Below are 13083 nucleotides of genomic sequence, written 5' to 3'. Positions count from 1 at the left end.
TGGTGGTTCGCACCAAATCGCCCCTATCGCAGGCCCACCCCGGAGGAGTCAGAAAACACTCTTACCTCACTGGACCGAGTATCACAGCTCCGGTCCCACAGAAAAAGGCAAGGAAAAACCTCTATTCTTTTTTTTTTTTTTTTTTTTAACGTTGTGAGGAAAGCAGAGGTAAATAGAACTCCGGAGGCTCAGGTGAGTGGGAAAGGCAGGGAAAGGGCGAACCTATGTGCCTGCATCCACTGTTGGTGGGGAAGGACAGGGAAAGCTAAGCAATGTGTCCACATCCACGGAGGTATGGGTAAGGCAGGGAAAGGGCGAACCTATGTGCCTTTAAAGTGAAGCTGCTGTAGCCTCCAACACCCCTGCTAACAACTGGCAAAAGCACAGGAGCAACTTCCAGGCAGATTTTAGATGGAGCTCGGAGAAGCTGCAGCCACTCTGCTAGGGGAGATAGAGAATACTGAAGAGAGGCAGTGGAGCAAGCTGGTATGAGGCACTGAAAAAGTGTGCTCTCTATCTCCCTCTGCTGGTTGATGGACACAACCCATCTGTAATGGCTGCATCTGCTTGATGACAAGGAACAGCTATTTTCAGGCAGAAAAAAAACTTATGAGAAGCAAATATTTCACAGAAAATTTCACAATTATAACGTACATTGAGGGCAATCGGGATAATGTTACTTAGAGTGACTTTGTCAGAAGAATTTCTGCAAGCTTCAATTCCTTCATCTGAAAGATACCTGTTAAAAGAAAATGAATGGTTTTATTTTATACAGAGAATTTATTTTAATAACCTTTAGACAATTCCTTTAATCTTTCTGTGGTGTTACTAAATCATTCAGGTGAAGCTCTGAAGGTCTTTAGCTTAACCAATGTAAGGCTACCTAATTTCTAATTTGGTTCTCCGTCCTCCTTACAATTACGTATAGAGGTCTATCATCCTGACTGGTAAAGCAGAGCACATAGCATTAATTTTCTCAGAAAATAAACACTTTTGCTCCACACCCTGGAGCTGATACAGAAAGCCTTGCAGTAGAGCCAGCTCAGCACAGGACTCAACTACAAAAAATATAAGCAATAAGCATGCAAATTACTGCCATGTTAAGCGAATGCTACATACCTGTAGAAGGTATTCTCCGAGGACAGCAGGCTGATTGTTCTCACTGATGGGTGACGTCCACGGCAGCCCCTCCAATCGGAATCTTCACTAGCAAAGTCCTTTGCTAGTCCTCGCGCGCCCGCGCGCACCGCGCATGCGCGGCCGTCTTCCCGCCCGAAACCGGCTCGAGCCGGCCAGTCCAGTATGTAGCAAGACAATACAAGGGAAGACACAACTCCAAAGGGGAGGCGGGCGGGTTTGTGAGAACAATAAGCCTGCTGTCCTCGGAGAATACCTTCTACAGGTATGTAGCATTCGCTTTCTCCGAGGACAAGCAGGCTGCTTGTTCTCACTGATGGGGTATCCCTAGCCCCCAGGCTCACTCAAAACAACAACCATGGTCAATTGGGCCTCGCAACGGCGAGGACATAACTGAGATTGACCTAAAAAATTTACCAACTAACTGAGAGTGCAGCCTGGAACAGAACAAACAGGGCCCTCGGGGGGTGGAGTTGGATCCTAAAGCCCAAACAGGTTCTGAAGAACTGACTGCCCGAACCGACTGTCGCGTCGGGTATCCTGCTGCAGGCAGTAATGAGATGTGAATGTGTGGACAGATGACCACGTCGCAGCTTTGTAAATTTCTTCAATAGAGGCTGACTTCAAGTGGGCTACCGACGCAGCCATGGCTCTAACATTATGAGCCGTGACATGACCCTCAAGAGCCAGCCCCGCCTGGGCGTAAGTGAAGGAAATGCAATCTGCTAGCCAATTGGATATGGTGCGTTTCCCCACAGCCACTCCCCTCCTATTGGGATCAAAAGAAACAAACAATTGGGCGGACTGTCTGTTGGGCTGTGTCCGCTCCAAATAGAAGGCCAATGCTCTCTTGCAGTCCAATGTGTGCAGCTGACGTTCAGCAGGGCAGGAATGAGGACGGGGAAAGAATGTTGGCAAGACAATTGACTGGTTCAGATGGAACTCCGACACGACCTTTGGCAAGAACTTAGGGTGAGTGCGGAGGACTACTCTGTTATGATGAAATTTGGTGTAAGGGGCCTGGGCTACCAGGGCCTGAAGCTCACTGACTCTACGAGCTGAAGTAACTGCCACCAAGAAAATGACCTTCCAGGTCAAGTACTTCAGATAGCAGGAATTCAGTGGCTCAAAAGGAGGTTTCATCAGCTGGGTGAGAACGACATTGAGATCCCATGACACTGTAGGAGGCTTGACAGGGGGCTTTGACAAAAGCAAACCTCTCATGAAGCGAACAACTAAAGGCTGTCCTGAGATCGGCTTACCTTCCACACGGTAATGGTATGCACTGATTGCACTAAGGTGAACCCTTACAGAGTTGGTCTTGAGACCAGACTCAGACAAGTGCAGAAGGTATTCAAGCAGGGTCTGTGTAGGACAAGAGCGAGGATCTAGGGCCTTGCTGTCACACCAGACGGCAAACCTCCTCCATAAAAAGAAGTAACTCCTCTTAGTAGACTCTTTCCTGGAAGCAAGCAAGATGCGGGAGACACCCTCTGACAGACCCAAAGAGGCAAAGTCTACGCTCTCAACATCCAGGCCGTGAGAGCCAGGGACCGGAGGCTGGGATGCAGAAGAGCCCCTTCGTCCTGCGTGATGAGGGTCGGAAAACACTCCAATCTCCACGGTTCTCCGGAGGATAACTCCAGAAGAAGAGGGAACCAGATCTGACGCGGCCAAAAAGGAGCAATCAGAATCATGGTGCCTCGGTCTTGCTTGAGTTTCAACAAAGTCTTCCCTACCAGAGGAATGGGAGGATAAGCATACAGCAGGCCCTCCCCCCAATCCAGGAGGAAGGCATCCGATGCCAGTCTGCCGGGGACCTGAAGCCTGGAACAGAACTGAGGGACTTTGTGGATCGCTCGAGATGCGAAGAGATCCACCAAGGGGGTGCCCCACGCTTGGAAGATCTGGCGCACCACTCGGGAGTTTAGCGACCACTCGTGAGGTTGCATAATCCTGCTCAGTCTGTCGGCCAGACTATTGTTTACGCCTGCCAGATATGTGGCTTGGAGCCCCATGCCGTGACGGCGAGCCCAGAGCCACATGCTGACGGCTTCCTGACACAGGGGGCGAGATCCGGTGCCCCCCTGCTTGTTGACATAGTACATGGCAACCTGGTTGTCTGTCTGAATTTGGATAATTTGGTGGGACAGCCGATCTCTGAAAGCCTTCAGAGCGTTCCAGATCGCTCGCAACTCCAGGAGATTGATCTGTAGACCACGTTCCTGGAGGGACCAGCTTCCTTGGGTGTGAAGCCCATCGACATGAGCTCCCCATCCCAGGAGAGACGCATCCGTGGTCAGCACTTTTTGTGGCTGAGGAATTTGGAAAGGACGTCCCAGAGTCAAATTGGACCAATTCGTCCACCAATACAGGGATTCGAGAAAACTCGTGGACAGGTGGATCACGTCTTCTAGATCCCCAGCAGCCTGAAACCACTGAGAAGCTAGGGTCCATTGAGCAGATCTCATGTGAAGGCGGGCCATGGGAGTCACATGAACTGTGGAGGCCATGTGGCCCAGCAATCTCAACATCTGCCGAGCTGTGATCTGCTGGGACGTTCGCACCCGCGAGATGAGGTACAACAAGTTGTTGGCTCTCGTCTCTGGGAGATAGGCGCGAGCCGTCCGAGAATCCAGCAGAGCTCCTATGAATTCGAGTCTCTGTGCTGGGAGAAGATGGGACTTTGGGTAATTTATCACAAACCCCAGTAGCTCCAGGAGGCGAATAGTCATCTGCATGGACTGCAGGGCTCCTGCCTCGGACATGTTCTTCACCAGCCAATCGTCGAGATATGGGAAGACGTGCACCCCCAGCCTGCGAAGTGCTGCTGCTACTACAGCTACTACTACTTTGTGAACACCCTGGGCGCAGAGGCGAGCCCAAAGGGTAGCACACAGTACTGGAAGTGACGTGTGCCCAGCTGAAATCGCAGATACTGTCTGTGAGCTGGCAGTATCGGGATGTGTGTGTAGGCATCCTTCAAGTCCAGAGAGCATAGCCAATCGTTTTCCTGAATCATGGGAAGTAGGGTGCCCAGGGAAAGCATCCTGAACTTTTCTTTTACGAGATATTTGTTCAGGGCCCTTAGGTCAAGGATGGGACGCATCCCCCCTGTTTTCTTTTCTACAAGGAAGTACCTGGAATAGAATCCCAGCCCTTCTTGCCCGGATGGCACGGGCTCGACCGCATTGGCGCTGAGAAGGGCGGAGAGTTCCTCTGCAAGTACCTGCTTGTGCTGGAAGCTGTAAGACTGAGCTCCCGGTGGACAATTTGGAGGTTTTGAGGCCAAATTGAGGGTGTATCCTTGCCGGACTATTTGCAGAACCCACAGATCGGAGGTTATGAGAGGCCATCTTTGGTGAAAAGCTTTCAACCTCCCTCCGACCGGCAGGTCGCCCGGCACGGACACTTGGATGTCGGCTATGCTCTGCTGGAGCCAGTCAAAAGCTCGCCCCTTGCTTTTGCTGGGGAGCCGCGGGGCCTTGCTGAGGCGCACGCTGCTGACGAGAGCGAGCGCGCTGGGGCTTAGCCTGGGCCGCAGGCTGTCGAGAAGGGGGATTGTACCTACGCTTGCCAGAAGAGTAGGGAACAGACCTCCTTCCCCCAAAAGGTAGAGGCTGAAGGCTGCCGGAGGGAGAACTTGTCGAATGCGGTGTCCCGCTGGTGGAGATGCTCTACCACCTGCTCGACCTTCTCTCCAAAAATATTGTCCGCACGGCAAGGCGAGTCCGCAATCCGCTGCTGGAGTCTATTCTCCAGGTCGGAGGCACGCAGCCATGAGAGCCTGCGCATCACCACACCTTGAGCAGCGGCCCTGAACGCAACATCAAAGGTGTCATACACCCCTCTGGCCAGGAATTTTCTGCACGCCTTCAGCTGCCTGACCACCTCCTGAAAAGGCTTGGCTTGCTCAGGGGGGAGCGCATCAACCAAGCCCGCCAACTGCCGCACATTGTTCCGCATGTGTATGCTCGTGTAGAGCTGGTAAGACTGGATTTTGGCCACGAGCATAGAGGAATGGTAGGCCTTCCTCCCAAAGGAGTCTAAGGTTCTAGAGTCTTTGCCCGGGGGCGCCGAAGCATGCTCCCTAAAACTCTTAGCCTTCTTTAGGGCCAGATCCACAACTCCAGAGTCGTGAGGCAACTGGGTGCGCATCAGCTCTGGGTCCCCATGGATCCAGTACTGGGACTCGATCTTCTTGGGAATGTGGGGATTACTTAATGGCTTGGTCCAGTTCGCAAGCAATGTCTTTTTCAGGACATGGTGCAAGGGAACAGTGGACGCTTCCTTAGGTGGAGAAGGATAGTCCAGGAGCTCAAACATTTCAGCCCTGGGCTCGTCCTCCACAACCACCGGGAAGGGGATGGCCGTAGACATCTCCCGGAAAAAGGAAGCGAAAGACAGACTCTCAGGAGGAGAAAGCTGTCTTTCAGGGGAGGGAGTGGGATCAGAAGGAAGACCCTCAGACTCCTCGTCAGAGAAATATCTGGGGTCTTCTTCTTCTTCCCACGAGGCCTCACCTTCGATGTCAGACACAAGTTCACGAACCTGTGTCTGCAACCTCGCCCGGCTCGACTCAGTGGAGCCACGTCCACGATGGGGGCGTCGAGAGGTAGACTCCCTTGCCCGCATCGGCGAAGCTCTCTCCGCCGACGTAGTCGGGGTGCCTTCCTGGGAGGTGGCCGCAGTCGGCACCGCACGCGGTACCGACGTCGGGGACCTCACCCCGGGCGATGGGCCAGCCGGCGCCACGCTCGACGGTACCGGAGGCGCAAGCACCGCCGGTACCGGAGGGGTAGGGCGCAACAGCTCTCCCAGAATCTCTGGGAGAATGGCCCGGAGGCTCTCGTTCAGAGCGGCTGCAGAGAAAGGCATGGAGGCCGATGCAGGCGTCGACGTCAGAACCTGTTCCGGGCGTGGAGGCTGTTCCGGGCTGTCCAGAGTGGAGCGCATCGACACCTCCTGAACAGAGGGTGAGCGGTCCTCTCGGTGCCGATGCCTGCTGGGTGCCGACTCCCTCGGCGACCCAGAGCTCTCGGTGCCGACGCGGGGAGGAGACCGGTGTCGATGCTTCTTCGACTTCTTCCGAAGCATGTCACCGGAGCTCCCCGGCACCGACGAGGAGGACGTAGAATCCATCCGTCGCTTCCTCGGGGCCGAGGTTGAAGCAGGTCGATCCCGGGGGGGCTGTACCGCAGGAGCCCTCAGGGTAGGGGGAGACCCACCCGAAGGCTCACCGCCACCAGCAGGGGAATGGACAGCCCTCACCTGCACTCCTGACGATGCACCACCGTCCGACGACATCAGCAGACGAGGTCCCGGTACCACCGACGCCGATGCAGCTATCCGATGTCTCGGCGCCGATGCAGAGGGCCGATGCCTCGATGCACTCGATGCACTGGCGGCCGAGGATGAAGGTCTGGACGCTGACGACGTCGATGCACTCGATGACCTTGGTGTCGATGCCGACGAAGAGCCCGAGAACAAAACGTTCCACTGGGCCAATCTCGCTACCTGAGTCCGCCTTTGTAACAGGGAACACAGACTACAGTTCTGAGGACGGTGCTCGGCCCCCAGACACTGAAGACACGACGAGTGCCTATCAGTGAGCGAGATTACCCGGGCGCACTGGGTGCACTTCTTGAAGCCGCTGGAAGGCTTCGATGTCATGGGCGGAAAAATCACGCCGGCGAAATCAAAATCCGAAATGGCGAATTTGAGCACCAAAAAGTTTTAGGGAGAAAATCTCGACCGAGGCCGAAAGAGGCCTACCCCGACGACGAAAGAAAACTTACCGGGGCAAAGACTGAAAAATACGGGAAGGGACAAACGAAGCCCGGGGGGCTTCCGGAGCACTTCCCAACAATTTTTTAAAGATTTTCTGAAGAAAACACACGTCAACGAAAAAAGGACGCGCGAGGTCGACTTTCCGGGGCTCGACACGGCGAAAACACGACCGCACCGAGTGCGGACAAAAGAAGACTGGCCGGCTCGAGACGGTTTCGGGCGGGAAGACGGCCGCGCGGGCGCGCGAGGACTAGCAAAGGACTTTGCTAGTGAAGATTCCGATTGGAGGGGCTGCCGTGGACGTCACCCATCAGTGAGAACAAGCAGCCTGCTTGTCCTCGGAGAAAAAATGCAGCACTAATCCACAGTTCATTGTTAAACGTCACTTTTCTTATATGTGCCCGAGCGATAATTGGCTCAAGCACTGGCAGGAAGATTAACTTTTACATTTAAAAAAAAGCTGAAGCATCTTGTATTGTCTTCCCCTCCCAAAAAAAAAACTAATGTCCTGACAAGCTGACCCCCAATTCAGTGGCATCATTTTTAAAATTGTAGTGCCCAGGTTTGCATGGTGTGCCCTGGGATGCATCAGACAAGGTCAGTCTGTCATATAAGAGAAAATTTTTTAAAGATGACGACACTGGAGGCAGTAGTGAAGGGGCATCACTCCTGCCTCATTTAAGGTATGGGATCAGAAGCCTAGGTGAGGGGTTGGGGAGTCCTCACTACAAACCACAGACTTTTTCTGTCAAGTCAATGTTTTTTGGGGATGAGGAGGGGGGGGGGGGGGGATCTGCCATGTGGGGTTTTGGGTGCCACTAGACACCATGGACTTTTTTGATAAGTCTGGTCATGTTACATCAGGTCAAGTCATGGGGGGGGAGGTGGTGGTGGAAGGGAAGAGTGCCACTAGATAACAGGGAATAAGGGTATTTTTAGTCACAGGAGAGAAGGGAGATCATGTCGGGGGGGGCGGTAACTAGACACCAGGGATTTTTTTAAGTAGTGGATAGGTAAAATCAGGTCAGAGTTTCTTTAATCACATAACTTGGACAACAATTTTCAAAAGATGACCCGACACGGGCCGTGTTTCGGTGCACAGTGTCTTCGTCAGGGAGGGGCACTAAGAGAGGGTGGTCATGTTGGGTCAGGTCTAGTAGGGACAGGGAAGGTGCCAGTGCACAAAGTTAACAGGTCAGGTCAAGCTATGCTGCCCTGGACCTACAAACAATTCTGGTGGTAACCATGCATTAGAGGCCTTTGTTTCCTTTTCTGTATTACTGCAGCACATTTAATGGCCTCGTGCATTAATTTGAATGCAATGTGTGGCTATGTATGCCACATGAGTTAAAACCACGGTCATCTCCATTACACTAACATGTGCATATACCCTAGGGCAACCACAGGGCTAAGCTCACGGTAGCTTTGTGCGTCTGCTGTCTGTGAGCTAGAGACAACAGTGTTAAACACAAATGGTTTCTTTCCCACAGAGCTCAGTTATAACTCCCTATAACATATCTGCATTATACTGGCCCAGCAGCACGGAATAAGCTCATTGCCTTATGTGCCACCATGACCACTCAATGCATTTACATTAAACGAGACTTAAAACAATTTCCTTATACATCTGTCAGTAAACAACGTAAGTCCAAATAGCCAAAGAAAACACTATGAGCCTTCAAACTCAGGACAAAGCTTCTTTAATCACATAACTTGAACAATCTTCCAAAGATGACCCAACATGAGCAGTGTTTCGGCGCACATCAGGGGTCGTAAAAGTTGTAATGTCAAAAAGTGAAGTAGCAAACGTAAAGGAGGGTGGGTTCGATTCCAACTGTGGTTAACACGCATTTAGTATGGGGGGGGGGGGGGGGGATTTTGAGAAGAAAAGTGAGTATGGGGGGATGGGAGGGGTGAGGGGGATTGTCTCAAAGAACCATGGGGCAATCCCAAGTCATGCAAGAGCTTGATGTGGATGGGGGGTTGGGGAGGGGGTAATGTAGAATGATAACGCAAAGCTCATTTGGGAAACTGATAACGCTATCAGGCCCACTGTAAATAGATTTGAGGCAGAGGAGTTCGTATTGCTGTTCAGGATGTTCAGGATGTGTTTTTTCAGTATCTGTTTGCCCCTGTGTGGGCTTGAAGTGGATGGTTGTTTACTTTGTGTAAGTTGGCTGTTATATAATTGTGCTAATAAAAAAATTTTAAGAGAAAAAAAAAGTGAAGTAGTGAGATTTGCTCCTTTGCACAAGTGTTAGAGAGAAAAACTGTCCCTTGATGCTTTAGTCACAGTGAGACTGCTTTTCTCTCTAACACTTGTGCAAAGGAGCAAGTCTCGCTACTGCATTTTTTGGCATTACAACTTTTACGACCCCTGACGAAGACACTGTGCACCGAAACACGGCCCGTGTCGGGTCATCTTTGAAAAATAGTTGTCCAAGTTATGTGATTAAAGAAACTCTGACCTGATTTTGAAGGCTCATAGTGCTTTCTTTGGCTAAGATTAGTAGTAGTATTTGGACTTTGTTCTGTACTTTGAACCCTCTCTGTGCTGTGCTGAGTAAACAACTTAAGATCAACCAGGATGGAACACATGTGCAGGAACTTGCCTTTATGTTATTTTCAGCTAAACAAACATAAGCCAGAAGCATGAATGGACAAACTTTGTCATAAACAGATCTGATCTCTCAACCTTTGGACAACAAGTGGGTAATTTGTCTTTTGTGTATGTATATGGCCACATATATGTGTAAAGGCCATTTATAAAATGCCTACTGGCTGAAATGTATGCACCTTGTCAAGAAGGTGCATAACCTGCCAGTAGGCTTAAGCGGAGCCACAATCTAGGTGACGTGTGGATAAAGTTCACAATTATATACACTGATTATAAAATACTTTAATCAACGTGCACACTGCAAATTCTCAAGCAGGCGTTAAGTGCCTGTGCCTGTATTCAAGGCATGATTTCTGCCACGTACACTAATATTTTATAAAGGCACATAAACACCTAAATGTGTATAAAATAGTCCTTCAATAAGCATCTACTTGAGCTCTTAACCTAGGCATCCTGTTACAAAATCACCTTCTACCTGTTTAACATAAAGAAATTATGACATGATACAGCAGTAAATACAAATCATCATAAGCATTTTCAAGGAATTCATACTCTACACTGGAAAATAAACACAATAGGCAGGATAATGTATCACCAGCATATTTAAAAATAAAATCTATTTTCAGGTTAAGAAAAACAAAGAGGCATATTTTCAAAGCACTTTGGGAGGCTAAGTTCCATAGGTTTCTATGGAACTTTGGGAGGCTAAGTGCTTTGAAAATGAGCCTCAAAGTGTGCCAGTATAATGCTACAGCACAATGGAATCTGTGCTCTCCTCCAAGGTACTCAACATACTGGGTCAAAGTGTTTTAAGTGGAGGAATGGCCTAGTGGTTAGGGTGGTGGACTTTGGTCCTGGGGAACTGAGGAACAGAGTTCGATTTCCAGCACAGGCAGCTCCTTGTGACTTTGGGCAAGTCACTTAACCCTCCATTGCCTGCCGCATTGAGCCTGCCATGAGTGGGAAAGCGCGGGGTACAAATGTAACAAAAATAAAATAATAATATGCTCATGTGTTTCTCATCTAATGTTTTTTAATACTGCAGTAAATGGGAACAGAACTTTATTTCATCCAATACAAATACAAACTTATATTTAACCACCACTTTGAAGCTAAATACTTATCTTGTTAACTGAAACTAAACTTAGAATGTGGAATTTGCTATTCATTTTAACAAAGCTGCTGCACATGGGTAACAACAAACAATAAAATAATACTGTTAGTGTACTCAGATACACAGAAATAAAGGTATCAGTGCAAAATCTGTATAAACATCTCAATATGATTAAAGTTCATCTCCATAGTTAATAAGGTAGAACATCAGAAAGGTATCACTTAGAAATGAAGATCAATAAAAAAACATTTCTACCTGACCAACATTTTTCACCAGCCTTTATGGAGAATTATTGGCTCGTACAGATTAAAAGGCTCTATTTACTAAGCTGTGTAACCTGCGATATTCGTGAAAACATGGATTCAATGCAAAAATACACACCCACTCAAAATTAATAATGAGCTGTGAAGCATGGAAAAGCATGCAAAGCAGCTCATTATGCAAAATGAATAACACAGCTTGTGTTAAAGTTTGCAAGCTGCTATATTCATCAAACATTAATTTTGTGGGCTAATGTTCCCTAGTAGCGCTCTAGAAATGTTAAGTAGTAGTAGTAGTGGATGCTCTCCAAGGGACAACTGAATGTTTAAATATAACCCCACAATTACCACCCCAGATCCTTTTAAAAAAAAAAAATAATAAAGGTTTTCCTCCAAGCACCTCAATCTACTATGAAATTGAGAAACACCACCTCCCCCAGGAACCTACCAGGATATTTGTGGGAGGCAGCAGGGAACAGAAGAATCCCTGGTCACTTTTGCTCTGATGACTCCGTCTGTAAAAATAGCATCTGCCGACCTCTAATGGTGATCTTTTACTATCACTAAGGGTAAGGCAGCCTAAAAGACTACTAGTAGGGCCTTTCGGGTGCCATTTTTGCACAGGGAGCTGCAGGACAGGAGAAAACAGGGATTGCTCCAGCCTCCCACTACACATTACAATGGATCAAGAATGGGAGGGGGTATGAGCGTGGAATATTTTACTACAGTGATCAGAGATCGAGAAAGGCTATTTTTAAACATTCAGCGATCCATTTAAAAGATAACAAACCAGAGCTGAGGGTCTTTGTGTTCCTGTAGTCAGGAACATGTGATATTTGAGGCTACAGCACTGCAAAACAATTTTACAATAGCATTCACCAACTACTGCGGGTTAGTGAATCACTTGGCAAATTTTCCTGTGACAAAATGTTACACAACCATGCTATTTTACTGTGGGTTACTAAACAGGTGCCTATGTGTTTAACTACAGCTTCCATATTTATCTCCAAATAAAACTGGGTGGGGGGAAAGAGGGAGGAAGGGAATATTGTTTTCAAAAATGCAAAACTGATTTGTAAAAGGAGTGATATTCTACTATAAGCACTAGATGAAGGAGGCTGAGTACAAAATACAATAACAAAACTCTCACCTATAACTAGTGCACACCAAACAGCACAACAAAAAAAGAATTTTCGTGTGCTACTGGGCAAAAACCATTTGTCCTATACTAAATTCAGTGTGCGTATTCCAAATCCGAAGTCAGAATTGTTGTAACACATCAGGAAATTTTGTTATGCATAAGTTTGCCCAAATGAATTAAGCACTTAATTCATTTGGGCAAACTTGGAAAGCATTGAATATTTTTTTACAGAACGAGTTTTACTCCAACAATTACCTTATCTACATCAAAGTTTTCATAGTAAACAGTATATGAAAATGTAATAGAATAACAAATTTTCAAAAAAGTCTCGTATTCCAGTTTAAAAGTCTTACTTCAGCAAGGCCCAGTACTGTTAAAAGTGCTTCAGGCATCTGCTTTGCGTTTGTGACCGGTCATATTTTCCAGTTGCAAAAACCAGCAGTAGTCCCCCATCATGTTGGGATTCCAGCGGCCTTGATATCTGTTCTCCATTGTAGAAATGTCTTTATGGAACCTCTCTCCATGTTCGTCACTTATGTGTCTCAAATTGGGTGTGAAAAAGTCGAGATGGGAATGTAAGAAATGCATTTTCAATGACATTCGGCAGCCAAGTTGTTCATATGCTTTAAGCATGTTGTCTACTAGTTCAGCATAGTTTTCAGCTCATCTGTTCCCAAGGAAGTTCTGCACTACTAGCACAAATGCATCCCAAGCTGCAAGTTCCAGAGGGCTGAGTTTTGTTCTGAATGTGTCATCATGCATTAGTTTGTTGATTTCGGGGCCAATAAAAATTCCGGCCTTTATTTTAGCCTCAGTTTTCCCTTATATTATCATCCCCACCTTAATAATTCCATTTTCCTCTTATTTGTTCTGTTTGTCTGTCCTAATTAGATTGTAAGCTCTGTCGAGCAGGGACTGTCTCTTCATGTTCAAGTGTACAGCGCTGCGTATATCTAGTAGCACTATAGAAATGATAAGTAGTAGTAGTACTTTTCAGTGTGCTAAACATCTCCTTCAAATACTG

At 48.1% G+C, this 13083-nt stretch overlaps 1 protein-coding gene across 2 annotated transcripts in view; it reads right to left on the bottom strand.

The window, feature by feature from the left end:
* Positions 1-13083, bottom strand: part of TDRD3 (tudor domain containing 3) — a 459135-nt gene that overhangs the window by 321603 nt on the left and 124449 nt on the right. For both annotated transcript variants that reach the window (XM_030200566.1, XM_030200565.1), the window contains exon 2: positions 655-739. In XM_030200566.1, coding sequence (XP_030056426.1) covers positions 655-739 — 85 coding nt within the window. The remainder of the gene's footprint in view (positions 1-654; positions 740-13083) is intronic.

The sequence above is a fragment of the Microcaecilia unicolor genome, chromosome 4, assembly GCF_901765095.1.
Source record: "Microcaecilia unicolor chromosome 4, aMicUni1.1, whole genome shotgun sequence".
Taxonomy (NCBI): Eukaryota; Metazoa; Chordata; class Amphibia; order Gymnophiona; family Siphonopidae; genus Microcaecilia; species Microcaecilia unicolor.
The sequence above is the reverse complement of the archived record's forward strand: the minus strand, read 5'-3'. Positions and strand labels throughout refer to the sequence as shown.